Raw genomic sequence first — 19,406 nt, 5'->3', positions numbered from 1 at the left:
GTATAAATATGGTGCAGTTAAAAGCATAGGGCCACTATTAATTAATAGGGGTGGGTATGGGGGGTGCTACAAGCCACAAGAAGCTTAGCCAAAGCTACAGGCTGTAAAAGCAAATACACAAGGGGGGTTGTGGGAGCACCCGCATTGCTAAGTAAAAATATGTATAAGTATAAGGGAAGTGCTACTGGCATATCCAAATGGGTCAGTGCACATTCCCTGGGCCCCTGTCTAAGTAATTCAGTAATTCAGTAGATATGCAAATGCATGTGTTAACAAAGACAGGGGTTTTTAGTTGCAAAATTATGATCATAAAGTTGAAAAGCCACCATACCACGTCAAGGTAAACCCCATATGGCGGTCCCTAACTTATTTACCTACCAGTCATAGTATTGAGGATCCTGTGTCTCTCTGCATAATAGCAATAGTAAAGTAAAAAGTAAATGTCTGCTGAACCTTGGTTTCTGGAGGGCTATATCCTCCCCCGCTGCTGAATTGCAGCTTTTAAGAGAGAGTGATTGCCCAAACCAACGCCCATTTTTTTATCACCTCATATGACTTTGTCAGTGAAGTGAAGTGGTAGTTTTAATATTTCCTTTCACTTTAACTGATATTTGCACAGTACACTGTTGTGCTACAAAGAATTGTAAAGTACTGTGATATTATTTTTCATTTTTCCCTTTTGCTATATTTTTTAAGCTTTTGTGACTAGTGACTTATTTATTTGGAATTTCAAGTTTTAGGTGAGAAGAGGCTTATGTATCATTAAAGCAGTTCTACCAGTCCTCCTCAACATAGAAAATTAAGATACGATGCTTAAGGGCAAATCAGACACATTTAAGGACTGAAAACACATTCCCAGAACAGGCGGGACCTTATACTAGGAAGAGCATCCTATATAAGCCAAAGGACTGTTCAGTGCTGATGTAGTTCAAGAAGAATAAACAGACCAGGAACAGGATCAAAAGGTAAGGTATACCTAAGCTGTTTAATCTACTACAGTAGCCCTGTATTTTTTGGGGCCAATTATATCTTATATCTCATGTTTGAGGAATAGATTATAAATAAAGATGTCATGATGTAATGACTGGAGATCTCACATCTGACCTGCGGGCCTCCATTTGGACAGCTCTGAACTAGAGCCATAGTTTAAACTTTAAATAATCATCAAAATACTACACTACATCCTTTAAACTTTAAAGGATGTAGTGTAGTATTTTGATGATTATTCTAATATAATTTTGTTGTTTTAGGAATCTGAGTATTGGGACTATGGAGAGGCTATTATATTTCTATGTGATTTTTAAAGAATAAGTAAACCTTTTTTTTTTCTGTCCCTCAAATGACTCTGAACTGCCCCCTAGAATAACATACCCTATTCTCTGCATTGAGTTTGGTGTGGTTTCTGAATAATTGGTTGAAATGTCCAGCTCATTTCTCCTACTTCCTGCACTAGCATTTATTATTATTAACATGTATTTATATAGCACCAACATATTAAGTAGCACCGTAAAGTAAATGTGATTATTCAACTAAATCACATGAATTATATACATAGAACATATGGAGTTACATACATCACAATCAATACAGGTACAAAAAGGTGAGGAAGGCCCTATGCATAGGCATACAGTCTAAAGGGAAGGGAGTAATACACAAGGTGTGGGAGTGGGCAAGATTGAATTAAGTGGGTGAGAAATGTGGTACTGTATGTGGTGTTGCGTTTGGTAGTTAAGCAGAGTGAGGGTAGGCTTCTCAAAAGAAGTGCGTTTTAAGAGATTTCTTGAAAGCAGAAAGGTTGGGAGAAAGTCGGACAGACCATGGGAGAGAATTCCAGAGTAGGGGTGCAGCCCTTGCAAAGTCTTGAATGCGAGCATGTGAGGAGGTAATGAGAGAAGAGTTGAGTAGCAGGTCATTAGAGGAGCGTAGTAAGCGGTTGGGTGAGTTTATAGAGATGGGTTCAGAGATGTAGGGTGGGGCAGCGTTATGAAGTGCTTTGAAAGTCAGGGTCATTAATTTGAATTTGATTGTGAAAGGTAACGGAAGCCAGTGCAGTGGTTGACAGAATCATGGGTGTCCGCAGAAAATTTTCCAGGGTGGGGCAAGGAGGCATCTGTGGGCGGGCCTGTGAGATAGGTGGGTGTGTCACTGCCATCAGGGGGTGGAGCTATGCAACAGCGATCAGCCGATCACCGGGTCAATCAAGGGAATCCTGCACAGTTTCCCTAATTTGAAAAACCATCCAGGAAGTTTTGACCCGGGCAACCCTTCAAAATACCGGTTGTCTGACAGGTGGCAACCCTAGTTCACACAAAGATGGCAAAATGGCAAATTCATGTATAAATACACCCAGAACTCACAAACAGATGGTACAGTGGCAAGTACATGCATAAATACCCCCAGAACTCACAAACAGATGGCACAGGGGCAAGTACATGTATAAATACCCCCAGAACTCACAAACAGATGGCACAGGGGCAAGTACATGTATAAATACCCCCAGAACTCACAAACAGATGGCACAGGGGCAAGTACATGCATAAATACCCCCAGAACTCACAAACAGATGGCACAGGGGCAAGTACATGTATAAATACCCCCAGAACTCACAAACAGATGGCACAGGGGCAAGTACATGTATAAATACCCCCAGAACTCACAAACAGATGGCACAGGGGCAAGTACATGTATAAATACCCCCAGAACTCACAAACAGATGGCACAGGGGCAAGTACATGTATAAATACCCCCAGAACTCACAAACAGATGGCACAGGGGCAAGTACATGTATAAATACCCCCAGAACTCACAAGTAAAAGGCTGCAGACTGCAATAGATAGGGCTTTCCTTCCTTTGTTTTCTCCCGCGCTGCAATCTGTGCTACTGGCCAATCAGATGCTCCCTGGCTGCTCTCTCTCTCTGTCACAGCTGAAGTAATACGATCCGGCAGCACCGTGACAAGGGAGGGGGGAGCGAGCACCTAGGAAAGGAGCTAAAAGAAAACTCTGCTGCACAGAAGAAAAATCTTCGAGGGATCGCGACAGAAACCACAGTAAACTCGGGCCAATGCATGAACAGGTGGAAACTTATGTGCACAGTTTTGGGGGAGGGCACTGCCCCTCTTGCCCCCCTCTGTGGATGCCCATGGACAGAATGGTGTGGCAGAGGAGGAGCGGTTGCTGAGGTGTATGAGCCTCGCAGCATTATGTTCATTATAGACTGGAGAGGTCTCTGGAGGGGAAGGCCAATTAAAAGAGAGTTACAGTAGTCTAGACATGATATGATGAGAGAGTGAATAAGAATAGCATAAAGCCACACACCCTTTTCTCTCTGAGCTCTCCTTATCTCAGGCATGTCCAATGTCAGGCCCGGGGGCCAATTGTGGCCCGTTTTCAAATTTACACTGGCTCTCAGCCTCCATCATGAAATTTATAATAATGCGGCCCACCAGCATAGTGCGATCAGGAATCGCATCGCCGTAGCAGTAATATTTGGGCAAATATTAGGTGTTCGCAATAGACACGTACTGGCATGTAGTGACAGGCCGCTCACGCATACTTCTTTAGGGCTAAAGGTGTCAAAAGACGTATAGTAAAGATGAATATGAGAGCGGCGTATCACTACGTGCCAGTACGTGTCGATTGCTTACACCTTCAGCACACGGGCAACAGTATAGACCAAGTGGCAGATCATTTCACTAATGTGCCCAAATATGCGGCGCATTACTAAGTGCCAGTATGTGTCTATTGCGAACACCTTGCAAATATTTGCCAAAATATTACTGCTAAAGCTATGTGATTCCTGATCACACTATGCTGGAGTACCGCATTATTATTAATTTTATGATGGAGTGAGGGCCGGTGTAAATTTGAAAATGGGCAGCTATTGGCCCGCGGGCCTGATTTTGGACATGCCTGGTTTATCCCTTCTGTTCCCTGAATTCTGTTAAACAGCTGACTTTCAACATTGTTTCAAGAGTCAGAGCCAGGAGTTTAGAGAGTGTAAACAGACAGACAGACAGATACTGTATTTAACAGCAATTACATGTATACATAATTTTAGAACCTTTGTAAATTATTAATAATATTACATTTCTTGCAAAGATCTCTGTAAATGTAATTGCAAATTAAAGCTGTACTTTGTGTATCTACACTGCACTACACTGGAAACAATGAAGCAGAAGTCGAACTTGCATTTTCTTCATACTTCAGCTTCACTAAATTGTTTCAGAAGTCAGAACCACCAGGGCAGAGCATAGAAAGGGACAGACAGAGGCTGCTGTCAATGGTAGTTATATTTACAGATCACTCTGCTTCACACTAATCATTTCCCTGCATTTAGTCATTGTTTCGCTTTGGTTATAACATGTTTTAATCTTTTTTATAGATGTCTGTAGATGTATTTCATAACAAGGAATTCTCTGACGCTTATCAAGCTGGCATGATTGTCGATTCTCCAAAAATTAAGAATTTGGTAATGTCATATTTGGAAGAAAAGGTAAGGGGTTATGTTTGATTTGCCCAATGTTCATTCCTTCAATATTGCTTCCAGATTCTTCATAATTTTTCCATCACTTTTCAGGCTCCAAGATTTATGTTGTGTTAGAAAACAACAGACAGAGATTGTTCCAGTGCAGGGAGGGTCTATTGTTGCTTAGCAATGTGATGTCATGTTTGACCTGTAACCCTGTGTGATTTTCTTCTTCCTATTCCTGTGTATGCTCTCTATGAAAAGTTACTATTACAGACACGTAATGCTGAGTTCTATAAAGCAACCAAGTTACTGTTCACACAGAAGTTCGTGGGTCTGCCCTCTCTTACAGAGAAGCTGTCCATGTAGTTCAAATCAGCTCTCTGCTCATAGGCAGCAGAACCGGGGGGGGGGGGGGCACAGGGGCCACGGCCTCCCCAAAAAAAATTCTCCTGGAGTTTTTTTTTTTTTAAGAATTCTGCTTATAACAGCTTGAGCAGCCTTTTTCAAAATACTTGCGCCAAAACCCGACGCCATTATCATTTATTTTGGGGCTGAAGAAGCCGAAAGCTCTCATGACTAAAACTGGCCAATCGCGTTCAGCATAATGTCGCCAAAACGTTTAGGCGCAAATAGGCTGATCCTGCGCTTACACGCTGATTGCTGAGAGAGAGGATCTGGTGTGCGGCTCTGCGTGGATGAAGACGTTCTGCCTGCTGCTCCGTCTCCAATAAACTCCGTACAGACAGACACGTGATGTATTGCTAAAGATTTAATTATATGCTGCAGAGGTTTCCCGTGTGTGTTTAGCCGGAAGATGGGATGGGCGTGTGTTAGGGGAGGGAGAGATCACAGACAGCTGGACTTGCTGCGCCTTCCTTCTGCCTAGTGCCGGTCTTAGGCTAATGAGACCTATTGGGCCCAATCTGTCCCCGTGCCCATGGGGGCCCCCACCATAGCAAAATCTTGCAATTGACTTCCTCCCGCATCAAACGATGTGCGTGCAGTAACCTTAACAGATCTCTTTCTTTAGTCGGAAGAGCCCACCCCAAGGGGCCATGTCTGTTTTCTTTTCTTTGTTTTTTCTATCTGGACTGCTCAGCTTGAGTAGACTGAGGGGGTGGGGGTTTGAGCAAGTATGTGGTGGAGAGGTGGGAGAAGGAGCATTCCTTAGGTCCCCTGTGTGCCCTCAGCTATGGGACAGATGACAGCCAATCGCTGGCAGGGAAAAAGGCGCCAGTATATGTTTGCTTTGTCCAGTACTAACAGGCAGCATGAATGGGAGACGCTGGTGGCTGATGCTGCAGATTCATTCTCTTCCCCCTTCCCCCACTTTCACTGCAGAAAGAATGCTGGGCAAGTAAGGATACAAATCATTTTTATTACACTGCCTTGTGATTTTTAACCCTTTCCTTGTTAGCAACAATTGCATTTGTGCCATTTCTGGGGATTTTTATTCATGGAATTCATCCTTTAAGTTCTGGGGTATTATACATGGAATTGCAAATGTTTCTTTTGGCTTTTATAAAATAAATTGCATTTTTAAAAAGAAACGTTTAGCTATCTATATATTCAATATTTTTCCTATAGTGGACATGGTCAAAGGCACAATTCAGCAGGAACAGTCCCTAAGTTTGCTCATAGTCTGTACAGAGAGATCCCATAAAACTGTGGCAGCATAGGTATTCCCTTGTACTCAGCACAATTCAGCAGGAACAGCCCCTTAAGTTTGCTTATAGTCTGTACAGAGAGATACCATAAAACTAGAGCAGCATAGGTATTCCCTTGTACTAAGCACAATTCAGCAGGAGCAGTCCCCTAAGTTTGCTCATAGTCTGTACAGAGAGATCCCATAAAACTATGGCAGCATAGGTATTCCCTGTACTAAGCACAATTCAGCAGGAACAGCCCCTTAAGTTTGCTCATAGTCTGTACAGAGAGATCCCATAAAAATATAGCAGCATAGGTATTCCCTGTACTAAGCACAATTCAGCAGGAACAGCCCCCTAAGTTTGCTCATTCTTTGTACAGAGAGATAACAGAAAACCATGCCAGCATAGGTATTCCCCTGTACTATTTACCATACAACAGGAAGGTTTGAGGGTAAATCTTTAAAAATGCACATATACTGTGAAAATAAATTCCTGCGTTTTGTATGCAGTTGAACTCTAGAAATAAATTAGTGAAATGTAGTGAGTAATTATCATGGGACAGGAACCCTGTGCCAGATGGCAAAACTCCATTTAGGGGGCCCCACCAAAATGGTTCCAATTGGGCCCCGCAGTTGTTAAGACTGGCCCTGCCTTCACCTCTTCCATGTGCCTCATCGATGGAGCGGCCGCAGTGAGCTGGCTCTGGCTGCACATTTGCAGAAGATGATGCCATGGTGACACAGGTGCAAGCTGCGACACCTGTCAGCATGAGTGAGCCCCCCACCGCTCGGTGCCCAGCTGCTTCATGAGTGCATTCAATAGTGGGCTTAGAACAACCAAAGGGCGGGGGAGGGTACCATTGCCACTGGTACTCGGTCATTTTGTCCTCACATCTTGGAGGACTACAAGTCCCTACTTCCATCACCATTAATTACAGGCTGCCTGATGTTGGGAGTTGTTGTGCAAATAGAGCTGCTAGGCTAGCCTTTAGCCTAGCAATCCAATAAGCACAATGGGGAAGCCGCAACTTCCCAGAAGTTACATTCATTGCACATCATTCGGTGGGAGCTGTGAATGATGTGCAATGAATGTAACTGCTGGGAAGTTGCTGCTTCCTCATTGCTGCTCATAGGATTGCTAGGCATGCATTTTGATGTTTTGCTGCCCTACTGCTGTTTACTCTTTCAGTGCCACAGTGATGGGCACACATGCTGTTAGTCCTTAAAGGCCTATGTGTGTCATTTGTGAGGGGTAGGGTCACATTCAATTTCCACTGTGCCATTCAGTCTGGGGGTATTTATACATGAAATTTCCTGAAATGTGAAATTAAAATTGAAATTCCCTGAAAACTCAGTGAAAACACACGGAAAGTGGGTGGAGTCAAAGGGGAGTGGCTAAAAGGGGGCGTGACCAAAAAATTGGTCCTCGTCCTGGCCCCCCCAGCTGAAACCATCTTCTGCTGCCTATGTCTTTGCTAACATGTTGCACATTATGTTTTCAGATGATAGACATTAGAGCCGGGCCAACCCGGGCAGGCGCCCTAGGCAACCTGGCCGGCCACGGCGCCGGCTGACAGCTTGTTCCGTTGCGCATGCGCAAAACTGCACCCGAGCGCGCATGCGCAAAACTGCGCTCGTGTGCGCATGCACAGAAGCGCATTTACTCACAGGAATTAAAGCAGCGGCCAGGGAGAGACGGACACCGTGCTTGTGCGGACATGCGCAGCAGTGCATTTATTTATGCACTAAAATTACAGCAGCGGCCGGGGAGAGACAGGACCGGACATGGGGTAGGCGACAGAACAGGTACATGCCTGGCGCCCCCCCCAGCTTTGCGACCTAGGCACGTGCCTACTCTGCCTACCCCTAGTTCTGGCCCTGATAGACATCCTGGAAGTAAGGGGTGCAAAATTCATGCAATCAATCAGTGTATTGTTAACTGACCTCTACATCTAACATCATTTATTAGTGATGAATAAATTTTTTTGGCACGTTTTGCAGTGATAACAACACCCATAGGGTCAAATTCACTAAGCTTCGTAGTTGCGCCAGCGTCCGCTTCACCCCACTTCGGCAGGCGTATTTTCGCCAGCGCTACGCAAATTCACTAAAATCCGAAGTTGCGCTCAGGGGAAGTGTAAGGTTGCGAAGTTGCGCTAGCGTTAATTCGCCAAGTAAAGCGAAGTTACGCTAGCGATGCTTTATTTGCATACGGCGCCAAATTTAAGTTACAATGGAGGTATATGTAGCAGCACTACACAAGCCTGGGAAACCTTCAAAACAGCAAATTAAATTTTTATTTTGCCCTACACATGTGCCCACTATATAGTTAAGTTGCCATGAGTTAGGAAATGTAGGGGGGAAGGAGGGTTGCCCCTAAAAATTTTTCGATCTTTTTCAGCCTATCACACATAAAAAATTAAAAAACGCCAGCGTTTTATGGGACTTAGAAATTTTTTTAACTTTTTTTGAAGCAATCTCTATTGCTACTCTATTGCACTTCGCCTGGTCTGAGGTAGCAAAGGAAGTCTGGCGTAAAAGATAGCGTTCAGAAAAATCCGCACGTTAGTGAATTTGCATAGTTACGTCAGGCGTAAGGGTGCGAAGTAACACTAGCGAATTTACGCCAGTGTCCATTAGTGAATCGGCGAATAAACGAAAATGCGATACACTGGCAAATTAACGCTAGCGTTAGGCGCTTCGTCGTTTAGTGAATTTGCCCCATAGACGCCAATGAATGAAAAAATTTGTCGCACGACAGAAAATTTTGCGCAATTTGTTGTTTCCCATAGACTTTAATGCATTTCAAAAAATTTCAAATTTTTGGCATAGCAAAAAGTATCAGGTTCGCCCCCATCACTACTGGTTATGTCTTTGTTGGCACATCCAGTATAAGGTATATGGCTCTGGATGTACTTGTTTTCACAGGCACTTCTCATACAAAAACTATAAAGAATAAATATTGATGACCAATGGCAATGTTTCTATGAATAGGACAATCTATAACATACTTAAAGTAACTTAAAGGTGAACCACCCCTTTAAATGGGTAAGAATGGCCAATCTTGAAATGTATTAACAGAAACCAGTTTCTTTAAATGGTGATTCTGATAATTAAATTGTACTCCTGATGACTAATTGTGCTTCATTCTTTACAGAAAGGGAAGCCATTTGAGCTGGCAGTTGATGCTGGCTGTGGGACAGGGAGGTCCACTCGGACTTTGGCTCCATATTTCCAGAAGGTGATTGGAATAGATGTTAGTGAGTCCCAGTTAAGTGTGGCCAGAAAATGTACCTCAAATGAGAACATCTCTTACCAGTAAGTGATTTTACTATATTTCTTATCAGTTATATTGATTCTAGTCATTAACATGGCTGGAGCATTTATACTGTTGAATGACACTGTGGTCTCCATATATATATATATATGCTCTTCTTCTTTTAATGACACAAGGGGCTATTCCATCTGTTTTGTTGCTCAAGCTTTTTCCAGATCAGTGGGCAGATGATAAAATGCTCTCTATTCATTCCATTTTCCATCACTGGTTAAAGGGGTTTTTCATCGTTGACATAAATATTAGTTTGATGTAGAGAGTTATATTCTGAGACAATTTGTAATTGATATTAATTGTTTATTATTTAAGGTTTTTGAGTTATTTAGCTTTTTAATCAGCAGTTCTTCAATTTGCATTTTAAGTAATCAATCTTGTAGCTGGGGTCCAAAATACCCTAACAGCCATGAACTGATTTGAATAAGAGACTGGGATATAAAGAGAAGTGGGCCTGAATAGAAAGATGACTAATGAAAATTAGCAATAACAATGCACTTGTAGTCTTACAGAGCATTTGTTTTTAGAAGGGGTCAGTGACCCCCCATTTGAAAGCTGGAAAGAGTCAGAAGAAGAAGGCAAATAACTAAAACATAATTAGCCATTCTGTAACATAATAAAAGTTACTTTTAAGTAACATCTGGGGCAAGATTGTTAAATTGCCTTATTTTAAAATTATACTGAATAGCAGCAAAATTGCTGCCACAAGGAACTGGAAAGTGCAACAAACCTCCACTGAACCTGTTTAGCAGCAGGGTTGGTTAAGAAACCAAGTGTGTATCAAAACAGCAATCCTAGAATCCGGTAATTCTGCCTCTTTATCCTATGATCGTGAAGCATCAACTCCAGTCACTGGGGCTCATTTATAAACACGGGCAAATTTGCACCTGGGTAGTAATTCATACTAACCAATCAGTTATTAGCTTTTTCCAGCCAGCTGTAGTTTGAGCACTGAAAGCACTCGTCTAATTGGTTGCCATGGGTTACTGCCCAGGAGCAAATTTGCCCACTGTTTATAAATGATCCTCACTGTCTCTTCTGCCCCTCCCTAGAACAGTTACGGGACATGTTATCCAGAATGCTCATGACCTGCAGTTTTCCGGATAACAGATCTTTCCGTAATTTGGATCTTCATAGCTTAAGTCTACTAGAAAACCATGTAAACATGATGATGTAAACATGTAAAGAAACCCAATAGGCTGGTTTTTCTTCCAATAAGGGTTAATTATATCTTAGTTTGGATCAAGTAAAATGGATTGTTTTATTATAACAGAAAAAGGAAATCATATTTAAAAATGTGGATTATTTGGATAAAATGGAGTCTATGGGAGACGGCCTTTCTGCAATTCAGACCTTTCTGGATAACAGGTTTCTGGATAATGGGTCCAATACCTGTACAACACAAGATGAAATAGAAGGCTAATATATATGTATATATTACAACTCCAGATTACTACATATTATGTGTGTCCTTAACATCCCAAATTCAGCTGAGACTGAGTCTTGTGGAGAAAGGGAAGCAGTAAAGCAGACTTGGAAGTAGGCTGTGTGGCCTGACTAATAGAGAGACATTCTGTGAATAACAGGGTTCTAACCTTGTGATGGTCCAGAGTCTGGGAGATGCCCTGCCATAGTTAGGAAAACTACTACTAGCTGTGAGAGAGACTGTTCTTTATTTTTGATGACATATGTAGATAAGCATCTTGCTAATGTGTTGGAGTGAATAATTCAAGACAAGGTCTTATTTTCTGCATTTTTGTGTCCCTGTCTCGACTCTGCATAAGAAACCTGCTTGTCTAACATTTGAAAAGTTAATCTTCCCGGAGCCTTGGCAGTCCACTGGGCAAAACAAAGGGCCCTCCTGGCAATCCCTGGGGGCCCCCTCCCAACCTTTAAATGCTGCGCACATGCACAAAAAACTCTGCGTGCATGTCTGACCCTGCTTCCCTACTTTGTGGGAAGCAGGATTGGGATGGTGGAGGTCCCTGTCCGACACTGCTTCCCACAAAGTATAAAAATTAGTTCAAAGACTTTACATTTTTCCTCTCTGCCATTGTTGTTCCTTACATTACAAAATATACTCATGTGCTACCATAGAATCATGAATCTCTTCTCTGCAGGATTTCCCCAGCTGAGGAGCTGCCTCTGGAAGATGCATCAGTGGATCTGATTAATGCAGGCCTTGCTGCTCATTGGTTCAATCCTGAGAAATTTGGACAGGAAGCAGCTCGGGTGCTTAAACATGGAGGCTGTTTGGCCTTACATTCTTTTTCATTGGTATTTGAGATTGAGTATAAGGACAAGTCAGAGGAACTAACTGCTGCCTTTAGTGAGGTGAGAAGAAGATATTCATTTTGGTAGTTAAAAAAATTCAAAAATGTTTTTGCATAATAAAATACAGTTTAATTCTAAATATCTAAAAAAATGCAGTAGTTATAATTTATTTGTAAATTAAATTTAAAGGAGTTCACATTATGCAACTTTCTGAAGGTATGTGCCCCTCTGGCTATCACTGAATTCGTTATAAAAAGTGAATATAAGGTTAGTAGCAGGGGCATTTGAATTTTCCACTCCTTTCTCTTTATGCTCACTGGATTGCTGGTTTGAAAGACCTTTAAGTTTTTTTTTCCATTTCGAATCTGAGAAATCCTCAGCATGGAGATTTCTTAGATACACAACATCCACCTGTGGGCCACCAGTTGGACAACCCTACGCTAAGCAATTCTGGTAAAGTAATACTGTAAATGTCACTAATTGTTTACCAGGTCTAGTAACCCATAGCAACAGATGTTTGGGACCAGTTGTAACCAGTTGCCACGGTCTCTAGAATTAGATCCCACGTAAAAAGCTGATCACTCTACATCAACTTCTGCTTCATAATAGAGCAGTACCTTGATTGTAACTAAACGCATAAGTGCATATTGGTGGCATCCTATTCATTTAATGCTTAAGTTTTTTCAAGTATAAATAAGGAATGGTAAACCTTTAATTCATTATCCATAAAAATCCCATGGCAAACATTTTACATAATGTATCACATACCTGTAGTTGACTTTTTTGCAGAGAATGAACCTGAACATTGTCTCGTCTGCTAGGAGGACTTGGAGGATTATACTGTACAAACAGAAATAGTTCAGTTGATGATAGCTATGTCATCATAAGCATCACTGTCATTATGACAGCATTCTTCATCCAAACTTCTCTTCATTGTTATAGAAAAGGCTATCTATTTTCCAAGCCATAGGGCAACTCTTTTTTTAGATTTTTTTTAACCTACTGACCAAGTCCAGTACGTGATGGCCCATACAGGCAACTCTACTCAAGGGAATGTGTTGGGAATCTAGAAATGGCCTGATGGCCTGATGTGGTGACCATAACTTTGGGCAAATAATATAATATATATTTATATATTTTTAATCACTAACCCCTAATTTTTATTTGCAATTCTCATGATACAGGCTTGGAAAATTCTCTTTGAATTTAATAAGAAAGTTGATGGTGAAATGAAGGCTATGTATCAGGAATTATTCAGTGCCATACCATTTAAAGATAAGCAAAGGTAAGAAACAAGTGCAAGTATAGAAGCTATAAAAATAAAGTTAAATCGTATTTGTTGTTACTACAGAGTTTATATGATATACAGTAATTTGTTATTCATTTCCTATCTAAGATATCAGGACAAATTCAAAAACTTTATTTAATTGTTGTGGTAGAGTGACCAAAGGGACTGTTATCCACTCACTTATGGTTGTGAGTGACGGTGAAGTGGTAATTGTTCTGGGAACTGACTTTTCCCTATTCTGGGAGTTGTGGGTAATCCACAAAGGTTTAAATGTGGGGCAATCAAACATGTGGTTAATAATGTCTGTTCTATGCAAACTGTAATGTGTAATTTTGCTGACCAATGTCAGGATGTGAATTCTAAGAGTGTGACTGTGAGGTGTGAAGTAACACCATAAGTTTAGGGGTGACTCCCAAAGTGAGTTTTTCCCTAGCAGAGGTGAATTCTGCAGTACAAAGGGTGGAAGGTTTAAAGCCTAATTTAACAAACATAAATGTTGCCATTGTGAATGGTTATGATACTGCAACTCTGGTGCAAGAAATTGCAGCAAATGTGGAAAAAAGTCTGCATGGGGAATTGTTGAGCGGAGAAAGCTCAAGTACTTTACCGAACAAGGATTTAAAGGCAATAGATGGTAACCGTTTGTTTCCCTGCAGTAGCTCATCTATCAAAAGTCTTAAAGGGGATGGGTGTACAAATGAGCAGTCTTAGTCAGATGGTATTTCTAAATTGACTGGGCTTATTGAAAGGAAAAGGTGTGCCCATTGTTTTAGTATAGAGCATGTTACAGACAATTGTGCTCTATATTTTGCAATACAAAGACTGTTTGAAGTGTGCAAGCAGAAATGGGGGAGTGAGCCACCTGTAAGTGTGTTAAGTGAGAAGTCAGATGAGAGACCTGAAATCTGTGTCTGCCAAGATGTGTGTGTGAACACAGTCAATGCAAATGATCGTTTGGAAAATAGTACCATGAGTCTTAATGGTGATAAGCCAGACGGGATGTCTGAGAAAGCGAGTGATGAAAATGTAAAATTGCTTCCTGAATCTGTGTGTGTGCAGGTACCAACCACAGAACTGTTCTCCAGTGAGCCCTTCTGTGTGAGAGGTGAAACATGGTGTGCTGGAGAGGGAAAGGAATGTGAAGTTACAAGTTCCCTAGTAAAATGTGTGCCTTCTATTCAGAAGAAGGAAAGTGTGCCTGAGAGCGGCTTAAAGGCACAGACTGCTGGTAAAACAGTGAGTGAGAACAGACCTGAGTGTGCTAATATGGAGAAAGGTAACTTGGCTGTCAATGGGGATAAGCTGCATGGAGTGACTGTGGTTGAAAGCGAAGTCATGACTCCTGTGTTACATTCCATGAAAGGAGTCTTGCAGTCAGAATCTGTCTGTCTGACAGAGGATGCATTGGGTCCCAATACAAGTGATGCCAAATGTGAGGTGCTTGCTTGAGTGTGTGTCTGGTTGTATAACACAAGTATGTGAGCAAGATGCAACCAGAGGGCAAACTAAAACTGTTGGCCATGGGCTTGAAGTGAAAGACCTCAGTGTGTTTGAAAACCCAACATTGCCAGTTGCGGAAGGACACCCTATATATCAGGCAGTGGGTAAAACTAAAATGCAAAGTGTGCATGATGGTAACAGAGATGCCAAAGTGTGTGTGTCTTCCCTAGTAAAAAAAATTCAGGAGATGGAAGTGTGTGTGGTCGCTCCCATAGAGACGCATGTGTCAGATCCATGTGATGGCGATAAGTTGGCCTTGTAGTGTCCATCCGAAAATGACTCCCATGATTCAGGAATGGTAACCTGGTGGAGTAAAGTAAGGCAAAAGTGCAAGCAGATGGTGGTGATGCCTGAGAATCACTCAGCCTTACAAAGAAGCATGCATGTGGACTCCCTGATTGAGATGTGTGTGTTGGGTCTCATCCATAAGAAAGAGAACATGAGGAGACTTATAGAAATCCCTTCAAGAGAAAGAGAATTTCTATTAGGTTTTCAATGAGCTCACCCCTATGGGTTGAAGCAGAGAGGGGGATATGTGGTAGAGTGACTAGGAAAAGGAGGAAAAAGGTCACTATAGCCTTTAGTTTCTCCCCAGGGACTGAGAGAGGCTCCAGGAAGGGAGTTATGAAACAGAGAATCAGCGCTCTGTTTAAAGACTTTAGTAGCCAGGGACATTGGAGTTCACCTTCCACAGGAAAGCTGTCCTGTGGAAAGGCTATTTAAACATAATTGGAATGGGAGAGTGTGTCTCTCAGCAGGTAGGAGACCTGGCTGTGTAAAGAACTCCCAGAGGAGCTGGGAGTGCTGTCTGTGTCTGTCTGAAGCAGAAAGTGACCGGGACCATGAGTTGGTCAAGCTTGTGAGTCTGGCAACGTGAGTGAAGGAAGCCAGAAAGCTGAAATCTTACAGGAAAGAGTCCTGTCAGTACAGGGGTGAGCCAAACTAGTTGTTTGTTGTGCTGGTTGTCCACAAGGGGCCCAGTCTAGTCAGGGACTGCTTCAAAGTGTGAAGGTAGTGCCCAGTGGGCAAGGTTTTTATTTTATGATTTATGTTTGTTTGCCACAATGATCACCCCTGTGCATAGTTGACTGTGTTTGTTTAAAAGTGGGAAAATAAACCAATGTCTCTTTGAAGAGCAGTCTTTTGTGCACATTTTCCCACAAATTTCATGATACAGGTATGAGACTTGTTATCAGGGTCGGACTGGGGGGCCCGGGGTCCACCGGGACTGGTGTCCAGGGCCCCCCTCTGGCCCCCCGCTACCTACTTGTTAGGCGAATCGCCGCTCGGTATAATTGCGCGCATCGCGCATGCGCAAACGGAAACGCCGCTCGGCACGCATGCGCAAACGGCGCTGCGATGCGCTGAATTTTTTTTTATTTTTTTAAAAACTGTTTGGGAGAGGGGGACTGGCCTGGCGGGGGCCCACTAGGGTCGGGGCCCACCGGGTATTTTCCCGGTATCCCGCCGGGCTAGTCCGACACTGCTTGTTATTGTGAATGCTTGGGACCTGGGGTTTTCCAGATAAGGGATTATTCCACAATTTGAATCTCCATATATTAAGTTATTTTATTGAAATGGGAGTCTATGGGAGACTGACTTCTTGTATTTTGGAGTTTTCTGGATAACGAGTTTCCTGATAAAAGATCCCATAAGAAAAATAAGTAAACAATAGTAAAAATACAAAACAATGAATCCATGCCTATGGCTCTGAAGGGAAAGACACATCATTGCATTGATGTTAAACCAAAGCAGCAGTGGAGTAACAATGTGGTGAGCACAGGGTGATCATGGGTCCCACTGCTGATATTGAGGCAGATGATAAACTCTTCTTTGGAATAAACTAGGGAGTTATCCCAGCAGCTGAATGTGCATTGTTTTTCTTTTTCATAAACTTTTCCATCATCTTAGCCTGTAATTTTAAATTTTTTACTTAAGAAGCCATGATCTGTTTGACAGGCAGGTTACAACAATAATATGTTAAATGTCCTTAAAATCAGTTTGATTTATACTGTGAATTGTGCTCCTTTATGTCAGATTGTAGTTAAGTTCCTCAGTATTTAAAGGTGAACTAGGCCCTACAAATCAATTTAGCTAGATATGCTGTTTTATACCGCAGAGAAAATAATTATTGAATCATCAACATTTTTCTCAGTAAATATATTTTAATGGGACTATTGACATGAAATTTACACCAAACAATCCAAGTAATCCACACATACAAAGAACTCAAAACAAATAAATCCATAAATTAAGTTAACACTTATTTTCCCTGCTCTATACAGGTACTATACTTCCTACACCAGCCCAAAGGTTCAGCATCTCTACAACTGTGATCAAGGCCTTCAAAATTGTCACGGGATCTTTTTATAGGAGTGTCAGTAACACTGCACGTATTCAGTGGGGCTCATTTATCAACACTGGGAAAATTTTCCCATGGACAGTTACCCATAGCAACAGGACCGCCATCAGAAATCGTAGGGCCCCGTACGACAAAATTTCATGGGTCCCCTGGGCCGCACCCACCGCAAGCCCCACCTACAGGTCCGCCCTCCCCGCCACACAGTAAAAAACAAAAAAAAATATTGGTGGCTAGGGTTCCCACATGTTAATAAAAAATAAAAAGATATTGGTGGTCAGGTCCCCTCATAAAAAAACATTTGTGGCCAGGGCCCCCCATTAAAAAATATTGGTGGCTAGGACCCCACATGAGAAAAATTGGCCAAAATTGGTGGCCAGGCCCCCCCGACATTATAAGAAAATTGGTGGCCAGGGCCCCTTAAACGTCCATGCCTTCCCAAAGTCAGGAGCTCTCAGAAAGATGGGGGGCCCGGCTAATCAAGTAAGTGTGGCTTGGCTGGGGCCCCCCTTACCCTCGGGCCCCCTACAACTCTCCCCCCTGTCCTCCCCTGATGGCTGTCCTGCATAGCAACCAATCAGTGATTAGGTTTTTAAAACCAGCTGCAAGTAGAACAATGAATACAACAATCTGATTGGTTGCCATGGGGTATTGCCCATGGGCAAATTTGCCCAGTGTTGATAAATGACCCCCACTGTGTGCTAGGAAGTTGTTAGTAAGCTAAGCTGATTGTACTGATGTTAATTGCACTGGTCTCTTGGCTGCAATGTAATGAATCTGCCTTGAAGTGTTACATTTATATCATATATATATATATATATATATATATATATATATATATATATATATATATATATATATATATATATATATATATATATATATATAGTACATTGTGGGGCCCATTTACTAGCGATCTAATTGTGGTTTTTCTATAAAGTGTAAAAAGGCAAATCTTTAAGGCAAATAAAAGTTGCTAAAATCAAAGGTACTATATAAGTCAAATGGAGCTTCACTGATCCTATAGTACCCAATTGTACTTATTTTTATTCAGATATTTTTTTTTAAATTTGGTTTTAGAATTTGAATTTGGTCATGGTTCCAAAAACTTCTAAAACCACTTAAGTCCCATATTTAATAAATAAGCCTCCATGAGTCATTCCCTAAGCTCAGGTTACTGACAGCAGCACAAATCATGATCTATAAACTGTATTAATCTTGCCTGGTTACAACTATTGTCAAGACTGGGTGATCCCATTTGTTTTCTTAGGATCAACGGCATCCGTGAAGTATTTTTCTTAACAGTCTCCGAAATAATGAGTTTCCTTCAGGCAATATGTTCGTACAAGAAGTTCCTAGAGCAAGACAAAGATAAGGCCACAGCATTTCTACAAGGTTTAGAGAAAAGGTATGTGGATAAAAAGAACATATTGCACAACAAAGAAAACATAAAATAACCCAAACCAGAGAGAGCAATAAGCAACCTGGTTCAACGTTCTTAGGCATTCATAAATCTTTGATTTGGGTATCCAAGTAGTGCCAGCACATCAATAAATTTAATTTATCAACCTTTAGATGCTTTCTACTATACTATCAACCAAACATGTGCTTACCTTCCTAATGGCCTACAACCTGTGCAAACTAAACCTTCTTATAATGAATCAATGGAATGGATGGATGTATGTTGAGATAACTATATGAAATTGTATATGATGCAAAATAAATATAAAAGGAAAAATCACTTGTGAAGGTAGCACAGCACAGATATTTTTTTAGTTTATATTGAACTAATGCAGATTGGAGTTTGTCACTCTCTAAATTGCTTGTTTCCACCTTTTGCAAAGAATAAAGGAAATGATACACAAATATATTGCACATGGCAAACTTGTATCTAATCTGTGTCTCTGCAGTCTCTAATAATTACTTATGATCTCATATTCTTTCTTGCAGGTTTTTAGATATATTGGGTGAACCTGCCTCTGATGTTCGTCTAGGATTTCATGTATATTATTTCTGTCTTCTTGCATCCAAACCTTGAATTGCCTTCAACTGTCAAACCTGCACCATTAGAAGACTGAGCCATTTTTTTAGCAAAGTTATTACAGCCTCTCCATTATTATATCAGCACATGCACATGTCAGTTCTCTTTGTGTAAAAAAACATAAAAATCTCAGACATTAATAAACCAACATAGCAAATAAAGGTATCAAATCATTATCTTCACTAAAATCCTAAATTTCATAAAATTTTTTATGATTTTAAAGGCATTTCTATATTCTTCTTGAAACAAAAAATCTTTCATCCAACAGTTCATACATTTTTGAATACTGTACCTGAACAGGGCCAGAAAATTACTCCATAAACTGTGTAATTAGTGCATCAGAGCTGAAATTGTATTAGACTGGGTAGCAAAGTACTAGTATTTTGCTACCAATTGTAATTAAATAATAATTAATAATTCAGCTCTGAATTGTAGTGCAAATAAAAATGATTATGAACCAAAGCTGCAATTACATGTCCACTACATTTAGAGTAAATA

The 19,406-nt window shown here is 41.3% G+C and overlaps 1 protein-coding gene across 3 annotated transcripts; it reads left to right on the top strand.

Moving 5' to 3' along the window:
- Positions 1-549: 549 nt before the first annotated feature.
- LOC100217319 (uncharacterized) lies at positions 550-19,063 on the top strand. Of its 3 annotated transcripts, XM_018237136.2 has the most exons (7): positions 550-965; positions 4,384-4,494; positions 9,276-9,436; positions 11,567-11,780; positions 12,905-13,005; positions 18,138-18,275; positions 18,818-19,063. In XM_018237136.2, the coding sequence occupies exons 2-7, from the start codon at positions 4,384-4,386 to the stop codon at positions 18,903-18,905; spliced, it is 813 nt and encodes a 270-aa protein (XP_018092625.1). In that variant the 5' UTR covers positions 550-965; the 3' UTR covers positions 18,906-19,063.
- The last annotated feature ends 343 nt before the right edge of the window (positions 19,064-19,406 follow it).

The sequence above is a fragment of the Xenopus laevis genome, chromosome 9_10S (genome assembly GCF_017654675.1).
Source record: "Xenopus laevis strain J_2021 chromosome 9_10S, Xenopus_laevis_v10.1, whole genome shotgun sequence".
Classification (NCBI taxonomy): Eukaryota; Metazoa; Chordata; class Amphibia; order Anura; family Pipidae; genus Xenopus; species Xenopus laevis.
Note: the sequence above shows the minus strand (reverse complement) of the source record. Positions and strands in the feature narration are given on the sequence as shown.